This window comes from Hemitrygon akajei, chromosome 4, assembly GCF_048418815.1.
Source record: "Hemitrygon akajei chromosome 4, sHemAka1.3, whole genome shotgun sequence".
Taxonomy (NCBI): domain Eukaryota; kingdom Metazoa; phylum Chordata; class Chondrichthyes; order Myliobatiformes; family Dasyatidae; genus Hemitrygon; species Hemitrygon akajei.
In genome coordinates this window covers 192,507,404-192,520,332 of record NC_133127.1, presented here as the reverse complement: position 1 = coordinate 192,520,332, position 12,929 = coordinate 192,507,404, and the positions used below count along the sequence as shown (strand labels likewise).

At 39.9% G+C, this 12,929-nt stretch overlaps 1 protein-coding gene across 1 annotated transcript in view; it reads left to right on the top strand.

Annotated features, from left to right (window-relative positions):
• Nucleotides 1-12,717, top strand: part of emsy (EMSY transcriptional repressor, BRCA2 interacting) — a 104,028-nt gene extending 91,311 nt beyond the window's left edge. The window contains exons 20-21 of the mRNA XM_073044286.1: nucleotides 601-1,074; nucleotides 11,541-12,717. Of these exons, the coding sequence (XP_072900387.1) occupies nucleotides 601-1,074; nucleotides 11,541-11,750 (684 nt within the window). The 3' untranslated portion in view covers nucleotides 11,751-12,717. The remainder of the gene's footprint in view (nucleotides 1-600; nucleotides 1,075-11,540) is intronic.
• The last annotated feature ends 212 nt before the right edge of the window (nucleotides 12,718-12,929 follow it).

The window sequence follows — 12,929 nt, the reverse complement described above, 5'->3', positions numbered from 1 at the left end:
TAACCATCTTTGTATTCTGTGTATAGTGGCTGCTCAACCCGTGTGAAATTGATGAAAGTATAGGCAGGCTATCTAAATATATGTGGGCAGCTTCACAGCCAAGCCTAATCCTGGACACTGGTGCACAAGCAAGTTTGAGGAGCTCTTGCTGAATAGCATTAAGAAAAAGAGAGCTCTGTCCAATTTATACCTTTATCATTGATGTGGCATACTGTGGTCATGTTTAAAAGTATGGACCAGGATCAAACATGAAGCTCCATTCCTTTTTGGGATACAGAGCACTAAATAAAACTTCAAATGCTGGAAACTGAAATGAAAACAAAAAATGCTAGAGCATAGAACAGTACAGCATAGGAACAGGCTCCTCAGCCCACAATGTTATGCTGAACTAAATTAGTAATTCAATGGCCAACTAAACTAATCCCTTCTGCCTACAGATTTGCAGCAGCATAGTCAAGGGGAAAATGGATAAGCGTTTCGGTTGCAACCCTTCATCGGAAGTGGTTTGACACACTAATTTAAAAAGAATTCCAGACTGTTGTGCTCTGTTCTCCCATTGCCATTTAATGATTATTGTAGGGCTTCTGTTGACATTTTCAGGCACATCCGCCCATCATAACCCAAGGAGCAGCAGTCACCAAAATATGTTTTGGAAATTACCAAGCCACTACCATCATGAAAACGGCCGGTGGCAGCTCAGAGGGTTCAGTATTGGCAACAAACCATTACACGGTGCAGTCTTCCAAAAAGTCAATGGACACAGATATTTTAAAGATGTCAATGATGGAGGCCCAGATCGAAATGAATGAGGAAGCCTCCAATGTAGACGCTAGAAAAGAAAAGAAATCTACCGTGCAGAAAGTAAGCACACTGCAGTCAGCTCCTTCAAGTCAGTTTCAAAAAGCGGCTGCGGCATCCGCGGCCAAGGAACAGGAGAGCAAACAGAACCCTGAGAACACCTTCCCACCCAGGGCAGCAGAGGGATCTGGAAAACCTACTCAAAGCCATTTTCTTCAAATTCAGAATGTAACACAGGAGAAGTTTGATGAAATATCCGCAGATATTCTTATTCAGGTAAGCGTATGTATATCTGTTTAAAATCTTGACACAGTCTTAATGTGCACATAATGCACAGATGCTGTGTCCTATCACATGTCAGCGACACCAGGACAGAAAAGAACCTAAGGCGGATTAGCAGCACTTTGAAGGGACAAATTTTCAAAATTCAAAGAAAATTTATTATCAAAGTACTTGTCTATCACCAAATACTACCCTGAAATTCAGTTTCCTGCAGGTATTCACAGTAGAACAAAGAAATACAATAGAATCAATGAAAATGCATACAAACCAAGGCTATCAAATTGCACAAATACAAAACTAAACAAGTAATAGTAATAATAAACAAACAAACAAACAAATAAATAAATAAAACTGAGAACATAAGTTGTAGAGCTCTTGAAAGTGAGTCCAGAGGTTGTGTTCAATGATCAATTCAGAGTTGAGGTGAGTGAAGTTATCCATGGTGGTTCAGGAGACTGATGGCTGAAGGGTAATAATTGTATTTGAACTTGGTGGTGTGGATCCTGTGACTTCTGTACCTCTTTCCTGGTGGCAGCAGTGAGAAGAGGGCATGGCCTGGATGGTGTGGTCCTTGATGATGATTCCTGAAGTTCTGTTCCGAGTGCAGTGTAGGTGGTTCAAGGTGGCTTTTGCACTTCAGTTACTTGTCCACTTGTGTTCCCCCTGTTGTGCCTGACACAAACACACTCAATATAAAATAAAAGCTTTAGCTCATGTTTTGCATGCTTTGAACACTGCCTTTTCTAAAAGATCCCTTCCGGAAGGTGCTATCAGGTTAGTAAAAGAAAAACTTCACACCATCTTAAAAGTTTCTTCCCCCAGGCAGTTAATCTGATCAACCATTCCGGTTAGCTTCTTCCCCCCCGCCACCCCATCTATTACCTCAGTCACTGTACTGTAAAAACTTTAAACCACTTTTTATAATGCTCTTTACATTGCAAATACATGCTGGTATATATTATTCCATATCTGTACTTCTAATATTCTTATAATTCTTTATGCTATATAATTGTTGAATGTTGTTTTTGTTGCATGCAGCATAGCAAATCCCTAATACATGTGAATATATATTGCAAATAAAGTTGGTCCTTTAAAGTGGCTGACTTCACTGAAAATACATTACTGCATGCAAAAATATCTAACAGCATAATCTTGGTATAGAATAGCCGGAAACAAAAATCCTTAATGCTGTAGATTTGATTTTTACTTCTGGATGTAATCCAGCTATAGGAGACTAGTGTTTGATCAGCTAGACCTCCATTCCCCTTCTTGTTTTAGCAGTTAGAGTGTGACCTAGTTTGGTCTACCATGTCTTTCAACATCTGGCTGAAGAAATAAATGTTGCAGTAATTTTTTTGTTTTAAATCAGGATTTATGAAAACTTGTTCCTGTCTTCATGAAGGGCAGAAGAGAACAGGAGAAGACCAGTATTGGAGAGAGAATTTTGATTATGACTTTCACTTTAATCTCAGATGTTCAGCTGAGTTGAAACATTCCCACTTAGTGTGTGGCTGACCCATACAGTTCAAGAGGGTCCTACATTCAATGCCTGATGTTTATGAGTTTGAGTTAGTTTACCTGGAATAGATAAAGCTTTTGGAAAATTTGGTCTTTCTGTTGCAGATAACTATCCAATAACATCTACCGGGAAGGCATATGCATGGATGTTAGCAGTTGACACAGATACTGGCCTAACACAGGCAAATGGGATTAGTTCAGTTAGTCAACTTTGTTAATATCGATGAGTTGGGCCAAAAGATCTATTTCTGTGCTTTGTAGATCGGACTGTGTGACAGAACTGAGCTTGATTGTGTAATGTAAACTGCAGATATTTGCTGATGAGGCTGCATTATATGAATTTAATGTCAGAGGACACACAACTGCGACTAACCATGATCAACTTACTGGAGAGAAAACCAGCAAGGGATAATTGATCAGTTCATCCAACCAAAATCATATTTGTCCACCAAACAATATTTGATATTCTTAGATGAATAGAAAAACTAAAAATGAAAATGTCAAGATTAAAAGATATGGTTTAAACATATAAGCAGTATCCCCTTGTGTCTACTCTGCCATCTAATTTCTTGCCTTGGCGACACTGCAGCACTCAGCCACACATTCATTGATTTCCTTAATGGAAAAAAAGTAGATTTGTATCATGAGTGATGAAATTTCTCAGTCTTGAATGGTTGCCCCTTAATTTGAACCTGTGACACCTGTTTCTAGATTATTTATTTTATTGTGAGATACAGCAGAATAACAAGCCCTTCCAGCCCAGTGAGCCTACGCTACCCAATTACACCCACAGTCATGCGGAGAACAATTGTACATAGGTTGTTGGCACTGTAATAGTGTTAGCATTAGAAGCAGAATTAGGCCCATTGAGTTTACTCTGCCACTTCATCATGGCTGATCCAGTTCCCTTTTAACCCCATTCTCCTGCCTTTTCCCTGTAACCTTACACACCCTGACTGATCAAGAACCTATCAACCTCTTCCTTGAGTGCACCCAATGACCTGGCCTCCACAGCTGACTGGTAAAGAATTCCACAGATTCACCACCCTCTGGCTAAAGTGATATTCCTCGAATCTGAGGCTGTACCCTCAGATTCCCCCACCATAGGAAACATTTTCTTCACGTTCACTTTATCTAGGCCAGAGCCATCAATCGACCCTCATATAATAAGCTTTTCATTCCTGGAATCATTCTTGTGTATCTCCTCTCAACCCTTTCCAATGTCAAATGATAAGCCTTTCATTCCTGATTCTTTCTTGTGAACCTCCTCTGTACCTTCTCCTCTGCACATCCTTTTTTAAATAAAGGACCCAAACTGCTCACAGTTTTCCAAGTGTGGTCTAACAAATGCCTTATAAAGCCTCAGCATTACATCCTTGATTTTATATTCTACTCTTGAAATGATTGCTAACATTGCATTTGCCTTCCTCACCACTGACTCAATTTGCAAATTAACCTTTAGGGAATCCTGCACAAGGACTCCCAAGTCCCTTTGCAGCTCTGATTTTTGAATTTCCTCTCCATTTAGAAGTAGTCTATCCTTTTATTCCTTCTACCAAAGTGCATGACCATACACTTCCCAACACTGTATTCTATTTGCCACTTTTTTCCCATTCTCCTAATGTGTCTAAGTCCTTCTGCAGCTACTCTGCTTTCCCAATACTACCTGCCCTCCACCTGTCTTATATCGTCCTCAAACTTGGCCACAAAGCCATCTATTCTGTCATCCAAATCATTGACATACTACATAAAAATAAGCAGTCCCAACACTGACCCCTGCGGAACACTACTTGTCACCGGCAACCAATCAGAAAAGGCTTCTCTTATTTCCATTCTTTGCGTCCTGGCAATCAACCAATGCTCTATCCATGCTGGTATCTTTTCTGTAATACCATGGGCTCTTGTTAAGCACCGTCATGTGCAGTAACTTGTCAAAGGCCTGAAACTCCAAGTACACAGCATCTACAAATTCTCCTTTGTCTATCCAACTTTTTATTTCCTCAATGAATTTCAGCAGATTTGTCAGGCAAGATTTTCCCTTGAGGAAACCATGCTGACTTTTTCCTATCTTATGTGTCTCTAAGTAGCTCGAAACTGCATTCTTAACAATCAACTCCCAGCATCTTCCCAACCACTGAGGTCAGGCTAACTAGCCAATAATTTCCTTTATTTTGCCTCCCATCCCTCTTAAAGAGTGGAGTGCTATTTGCAATTTTCCAGTTCTCTGGAGCCATTCCAAAATCTGTTGATTCTTGAAAGATCATTTCTAATGCCTGCACAATCTCTTCAGCTACCTCTTTGACAATCCTGGGATGTAGATCACCTGGTTCAAGTGACTTATCTATCTTCAGTCCTCTCAGTTTCCCAATCACCTTCTCCTTAGTAATAGCAACTGCACTTAATTCTGCCCCCTGACACTCTCAAACCTCTGGCATACTTCTAGTGTCTTCCATAGTGAAGACTGATGCAAAATACTTACTCATTTTGTCCATCATTTCCTTGACCCCCCCCCACCCCCATTACTACCTCTCCAGTGTCATTTTCTAGTAGTCCAAGATCTACTCTTGCCTGTCTTTTGCGGTATATATCTGAAAAAAAACCATTTGGTATCCTTTTTGATATTGTTGGCTAGCTTACCTTCATATTTTGTCTTACCCCCCCCCCCCCATGGCTTTTTTAGTTGCTTTCTGTTTTTAAACGTTTCCCAATCCTCTTACTTTCCACTAATGATTGCTCTGTTACATGCCTCTCTTTTGCTTTTATGTTGGCTTTGACTTCCCTTGTCAGCAGCAGTTACATAATCCTGCCTTTAGAATAGTACTTCTTCTTTGGGGTGTACCTATCCTATGCCTTCAAAATTGTTCCCAGAAACTCCAGCCATTGCTGCTCTGCTGTCACTCCTGCTAGTGTTCCCTTCCAATCAACCTTGGCCAGCTGTCCTCTCACGTCTGTAATTCCCTTTACTCCATTGTAATACTGATACAGCTGACTAGTTTCTCCCTCTCAAATTGCAGGGTGAATTCTATCATACTATGATCACTGCTTCCTAAGGGTTCCTTTACCTTAAGCTGCCTAATCAAATCCAGTTCATTATACAACATTCGATCCAGAATAACTGATCCCCTCGTGGGTTCATTCACAAGCTGCTCTAAAAAGACATATGGTAGACATTCTACAAATTCTCTCTCATGGGATCCAGCACCAACCTGATTTTCCTAATCTACCTGCAAATTGAAACCCCTCATGACTATCATAACATTGACATGCCTTTTCTATCTCCCATTGTAATTTGTAGCCCACATCTTGGCTACTGTTCCAAGGTCTGTATGTAACTCCCATCAGGGTCTTTTTATCCTTGCAATTTCTAAGCTTCACCCACAAGGATTCTACATCTCAATATTGGTCCCTCTAAGTTCAGGTGTAACATACCCCTTTTATATAGGTCATGCCAGTTGTACCTTAACCCAGAACAGACACAGCTGACAATCTCACAGATGTAATAGTGGCCAGAGGACCTAGGGTAACGGAGGAACTGAAGGAAATTCACATTAGGCAGAAAATGGTGTTGGGTAGTCTGATGGGACTGAAGGCCGATAAATCCCCAGGGCCTGATGGTCTGCATCCCAGGTTACTTAAAGGAGGTGGCTCTAGAAATCGTGGAAGCATTGGTAATCATTTTCCAATGTTCTATAGAGTCAGGATCAGTTCCTGAGGATTGGAGGATAGCTAATGTTATCCCACTTTTTAAGAAAGGAGGGAGAGAGAAAACAGGGAATTATAGATCATTAGCCTGACATCAGTGGTGGGGAAGATGCTGGAGTCAGTTATAAAAGATGAAATAATGTCACATTTGGATAGCAGTAACAAGATCGGCCCGAGTCAGCATGGATTTCTGAAGGGGAAATCATGCTTGACTAATCTTCTGGAATTTTTTGAGGCTGTAACTATGAAAATGGACAAGGGAGAGCCAGTGGATGTAGTGTACCTGGACTTTCAGAAAGCCTTTGATAAGGTCCCACATAAGAGATTAGTGGGCAAAATTAGAGCACATGGTATTGGGGGTAGGGTACTGACATGGATAGAAAATTGGTTGGCAGACAGGAAAGAAAGAGTAGGGATTAACGGGTCCTTTTCAGAATGGCAGGCAGTTACTAGTGGGGTACTGCAAGGCTCGATGCTGGGACCGCAGCTATTTACAATATACATTAATGATTTAGATGAAGGGATTAAAAGTAACATTAGCAAATTTGTAGATGACACAAAGCTGGGTAGTAGTGTGAAATATGAGGAGGATGTTAGGAGAATGCAGGGTGACATGGACAGGTTTGGTGAGTGAGTAGATGCATGGCAGATGCAGTTTAATGTGGATAAATGTGAGGTTGTCCACTTTGATGGCAAGAACAGGAAGGCAGATTACTATCTGAATGGTGTCAAGTTAGGAAAAGGGGAAGTACAACGAGATCTAGGTGTCCAGTTCATCAGTCACTGAAAGTAAGCATGCAGGTACAGCAAGCAGTGAAGAAAGCTAATGACATGTTGGCCTTCATAACAAGGGGAGTTGAGTATAGGAGCAAAGAGGTCCTTCTGCAGTTGTACAGGGCCCTGGTGAGACCACACCTGGAGTATTGTGTTCAGTTTTGGTCTCCAAATTTAAGAAAGGAAATTCTTGCTATTGAGGGAGTGCAGCGTAGGTTCACGAGGTTCATTCCCGGGATGGCGGGACTGTCATATGTAGAAAGATTGGAGCGACTGGGCTTGTATACACCGGAATTTAGAAGGATAAGAGGGGATCTGATTGAAACATATAGGATTATTAAGGGATTGGACATGCTAGAGGCAGGAAAAATGTTCCCGATGTTAGGGGAGTCCAGAACCAGAGGCCACAGATTAAGAATAAGGGGTAGGCCATTTAGAATGGAGTTGAAGAAGAACTTTTTTTACCCAGAGAGTTGTGGATCTATGGAATGGTCTGCCTCAGAAGGCAGTGGAGGCCAATTCTCTGGATGCTTTCAAGAAAGAGTTACATAGAGCTCTTAAAGATAGCTGAGTCAAGGGATATGGAGAGAAGGCAGGAATGGGGTACTGATTGTGGAAGATCACCCATGATCACATTGAATGGCGGTGCTGGCTCGAAGGGCCGAATGGCCTCCTCCTGCACCTATTGTCTATAGAACAGATCCCAATGATCCAGAAATCTGAAACCCTGCACCTAGCATCAGTTTCTCAGCCATGCATTTATCTACCAAATCACCCTATTCTTATACTCACTGGCACGTGGCACAGGCATCAATCTAGAGATCACTATCCTGGAGGTCCTGCTTTTCAGCTTTCTACCTAACTTTCCTAAATCCTCTCTTCAGGGCCTCCTCACTTTTCCCACCTATGTCATTGGTGCCAATAGGCACCATGACTTCCAGCTGTTCACCTTCCCCTTTTAGAATGTTGTGGACCTAATCCAAGACGTCCCTGACGCTGGCATTTTATGCCACTGTTACTGCCTTCCTAATTATTTGGTGTACCCGACTGGAGCTTTGTGTTTCATATTCTGAAGCCTCTCTCCATATAAATGATATTCTGCTTTTGTATTCTTCCAACTACTGTGAGTAAAATGTAAAAGATGTTCCTTGAGCTGGGGCGATATCCCCTCATCCCGTAGAAGTTTTTTTTATGTTTCAGTGACGTCACCCATTGTTGTTCTGAACTTAGATATCTCTGCCTGGTCTGGTTGAGCTCAAACTTTTCATTGCAGGAATCAGTCTGGTGCACCTTTGCTGCACGGTTTCAATTGTATGCGCATTTGTGGCTGCCTGCGGGAGGACAAATCTCAGAGTTGCATTCCGTGCACATATTTTGATAATAAATATACTGTGAATCTTTGATCCATTCCTTCGGCAAAAGCAGACCTATACATGTTATTCCAGATGTATTTTGTCTAGGATCCTGTGCATTTGGAGCATGGCATCATGACTTTTGTACTCAACTTCTTTTATGTTAAAGGCCAATGTACTGTTTGCCTTCCTAATTGCTTGCTATGCCTGGAAATTACCTTTCAGTGATTATGTATGCAGACACCCAGTTATTAACTTGAATGGCCACACACTTTTCCACATTATATTTTGTCTATCACGTGCCTGCCCGATTACTTATTCACTGTATTTCCCTTGAAGTCCCTCATGTTGCCACCTAGCTTTGTATAGTGTTCAAATGTGGATATGATCCTCCTTTCCAAATCATTAATATAGGTTGTGAAAATCTGGACACCAATCTCTGCAGGTTACACCAACTTCTGAGCCTGAAAATAGACCTTTTGTTTTATTCCTGCTCTATGTCTTTGAGTTATTTTGAATGCCATGCACTTTAAAAAAATTATCTTTGTTGCTCCTCATTTGACAGTGCACTGTATCAATCAGTTTGTCCTTACGTACTCAGATAGTTTCAACCTGGAAGTGAAATTCCAGCAAGTTTGTCAGTCATGCTATCCCTTGTGTAAATCCATGCTAACGCTGCCCAGTGCTATTGATCCTTTTGCCACTTAATGACATGTCCTAGTATTTTCCCTGCTACTGATGTAAGGCTAATTGATGTCTAGTTTTCTTGCTTTCTCTCTCCCTTCCTAATTAGAGCAGTTATATTTGTGATTACATTAATGTAATTTGCTCTTTGTGAATAACTGCACTACAACTCTCCCACAAATTCTCAGTCCACACTTCTGTACCAAATGCATTCTAACAACCTTCTTGTTAGAGAATTAATATATCAGGGGAGCTTATCTGTAATGGGGCATCACTGTAGCGTAGCAATTAGCACGATGCAATTACAGCTCAGGGTGTCAGAATTCTGACGCCGTCTGTAAGGACTTCATACGTTCACCCCATGAACCAAAGTACATTTATTATCAAGGCATGTATGCAATAACAACCCTGAGAATTGTCTTCCCATAGATAGCCACAAAACAAAGAAAACGTGGAACCTATTCAGAGAAAACTATCACCCCCCCACTTGCAAAAAACAAATTGCACAAACGGCAACAAGAACATCAAACCCTTCACACGCAAAAAAAAACAAACCGCGCCAAGGGCAACAAGAGCATCAAACCAACCCCTCACACGCAAAAAACAAGTTGCGCAAATGGCAACAAGAAAGAGTGAGCAAAAACAGAGTATAAGAACACAAAATCATAAGCGTCCAATCGAACTATACAGTCCAATCCACAAACCACAGACCCAGCACTTTGGTAACACCCTCCGACAGCTTCAAGGAGAGAGAGAGAGATCATTCAAATGCAGGGTCCTTCCCTCGGGAGCAGTGAGTGAGAGAGAGAGAAGGCCCCGGTGTGGTTTTCCTCACACATTCCAAAAATGAATTGACCTAAAATATTAATTGGTCATTGTAAACTGTTCTGTGATGAGGCTAAGGTTCGGTAGGTATGTGCTGGGTGCCATGGCTCGTTGGGCCGGTACAGCCTACTTCGTATATCTCGAAGTAGAATCAAATAAAAATACTGTAATGTCAGTGGGATTATTTTCAATGGCTGTATTTAGAAGTTAACCTTCTACAAAAAACAGCACCAAGATTGGCCTGTTAAGGTTTGGTGTTAATACATTTTAGTATAGAACGTAGAATGTGACAGCATAGTACAGGCCCCTTCCACCCACGACGTTTACCACAAAATGGAGCATAATCATCTGGGTGTTTTAGAAAACAAATTAATAAGCAAATGATGACCATCAGGATGACGGTTGAGTTATGAAGGGAACAAGTAATTTGAGATTCCATCAGAATGGTATTGAAATAAAGATTAATTACATTGTCTTTTAACTACCCTTTTAGAGGACTCCTCCCCTTTTACTTTCTCATTTGATTCTTCATCAAACTAACACTTTTTTGTTCTATTCTTGTGCAACTGATTTCTTACAATTTAGGCCATGACTTTTAATTTCATTCTGTGATTGCAAAGATGCAATATATTTTCCTCATCAGCTGGTATTGTGTGGTAATTAGCAAAATAATGGAAAAGTCGTTGCACACAACTGAATTTTGCTAATAGGATTATGCTTTCTACACTAATTACGTTAAAGTAATTTGTTCTTTGTAAATAACTACAATGCAACCATGGTATTTTTGAGGTGTACTCTCCTACAATTTTTCAGTGTGGATTCTGTTTCAAAATCATTTTAACAACTATCTTGATGGGGAATTAATATTTCTTAAGTTAATGAATTATTGATTAATTGAAATTTCTTCCATTAATAATTAATATTCCAAATATTTATTTGATTATTGATAGCAAAATCCTGGTGATGATGAGTATTTGTCATCACTGGTTAGACTGTGGTGAGTTCAATGCATGTTCATTTAACTTGTTATAAATGAAACTTTGGTTATAAAGAGAGATTACAAACATTAAATATACCAAAAGTGAAAAGCTTTAGTTCAAAGTTCAAAGCAAATAAACATGCTATATATTACCATATACAACCTAGAGAGAATGGAGGATCGCATGAAAGTCAAATGAAGTTTCTTGAAAATTAAGCAAGTAATCTAATTGGGTCTTTCAAATGAGTAAAGTTGTTGAAGTGAAACAGTCTTTCATCCAATTGGCAAGATTACAGGAGACAGCCTTGACTCAGTGGTAGGGCTTTTGCTTCTTGTGCTGCTCCAGAATTACTGCTTAAGCCGTAGAATGTATTGAGATGGCTGTACGTCCTGGGAAGGCACTATATCAATACTGGTTATTTACTACCCTACTGTGGAGGAGTGAACAAAAATGTTACTAGAATAGGTTTCCACACAAGACAGTTAGATAATGTGGCCCTTGAAACATTTCGGTAATATATTGGATGCAGATAAATAGGCGCTTAAAGATTTAGTACTTGCATAGATGCTGAACACTTGTGCTGTAATTGCTATGATTCTATAAACCATTTCTTTTTTTGTCCTAGTCTATACCACAGTATTCCATACCCAGTCAGTCCAGCTCAAATGTAGTGGTCGAACCCAGTGGTCTTTTGGACATCACAAACTTTACCAGCCAACGGATTGCCGATGAAGAGTCTGTACACTATTCAGCCATGGAACAAGATATGGACAGTAGTAACGAAGATGGCCCTGAGCTCAGCTCAACAGACATTACGGCTGGGCAGCCACCATGAAAGGGAATGGCAGTTTTTAACTGACTAAGATGTGCTACTGAGTCTTCAGAAATCTTTCCAGGAAAGGACAAGTGTTCGAATTTTTAAAGAATATGTACATAGAAACTTTTTTTGGAAGCTAAAAACATGTAAAGAAGATTCTGTATACATACATTTAGACTTTTAAAGTGAACCTTGTGAAAAGTCCATTTTTTAAAAAAATGATAAAAGAAGGTCCAATCATTTCCATTTTTATCCGAAAATGAAGCACACCAAGAGTTTTTCTGGATGCATCGCTGTAGCCCTTTGGACAGTAGTCAGATGATGCATCATGATGATGATAGCAGACTGGAGTGGGTGTTCCTCAGAGGAATGAATGTCTTTGTACATCATTAATAATAAAGGAAAAACAATCGATAGTTCATCCCACTGAAGCAAGAACCCACCTAATACTGAGACATGTAAAATTAATGACCAATTGGCCTGTTTTTGCATGGCTGCCTTTGCCAAGAAAATGTTACGTTCTAGATTAAGTTGCCTTGTTTAAGTCTGTAGTGATAATTTTGTTATGCTAATTGTGTGGATTTATTGGAGGTTGAAAAGATGGGAGATATCAGTTGGTGAGTACTTCCAATCATTATTCCTTCATAGTCAATTAAAAAAATTGTCTTGCAGGAAGGCATTACAAAGTGCTTTTTCTTTTCAAGGTTTCACTGCTGATCCTTTAAGGATTTGAAGTAAAATCTTAACAAAAATTACACAACAAACAGCATTAGATGCTCATGTTTAAAGATGTTGTGGTTTCTCAGCTAATTGATAAATCATTAAGTTCACAGGTGGAAGCCTTAACTAAGTAGTAGAACTGCCTCATCTGTAGGAAACTTTGAGACATCTTGAAGTCATGAAAAGCTCTACAAAAACACAGGCTTGTTGTTGATCAATCAAGTGTGGAAAAATAAAGGAAATTGGAGCATTTTTTCTAAACAAAGGCTGTTTGATTGTATGGGTCTTTTAGGCATTAAATTAAAATGATATAGTCAGATTAATATTTCTGACTAGACTTTTTTAAGAAGTGGAATGCAACCATCAACTACAGCTCTGGTTATTGAAACAAAATGGGTTAAAATTGCCTTCATGGAAAAGACTATAAATGCAATGTCATGCTGCCTTCTTCAATTCCCATATTTAACAGCTCTCTTG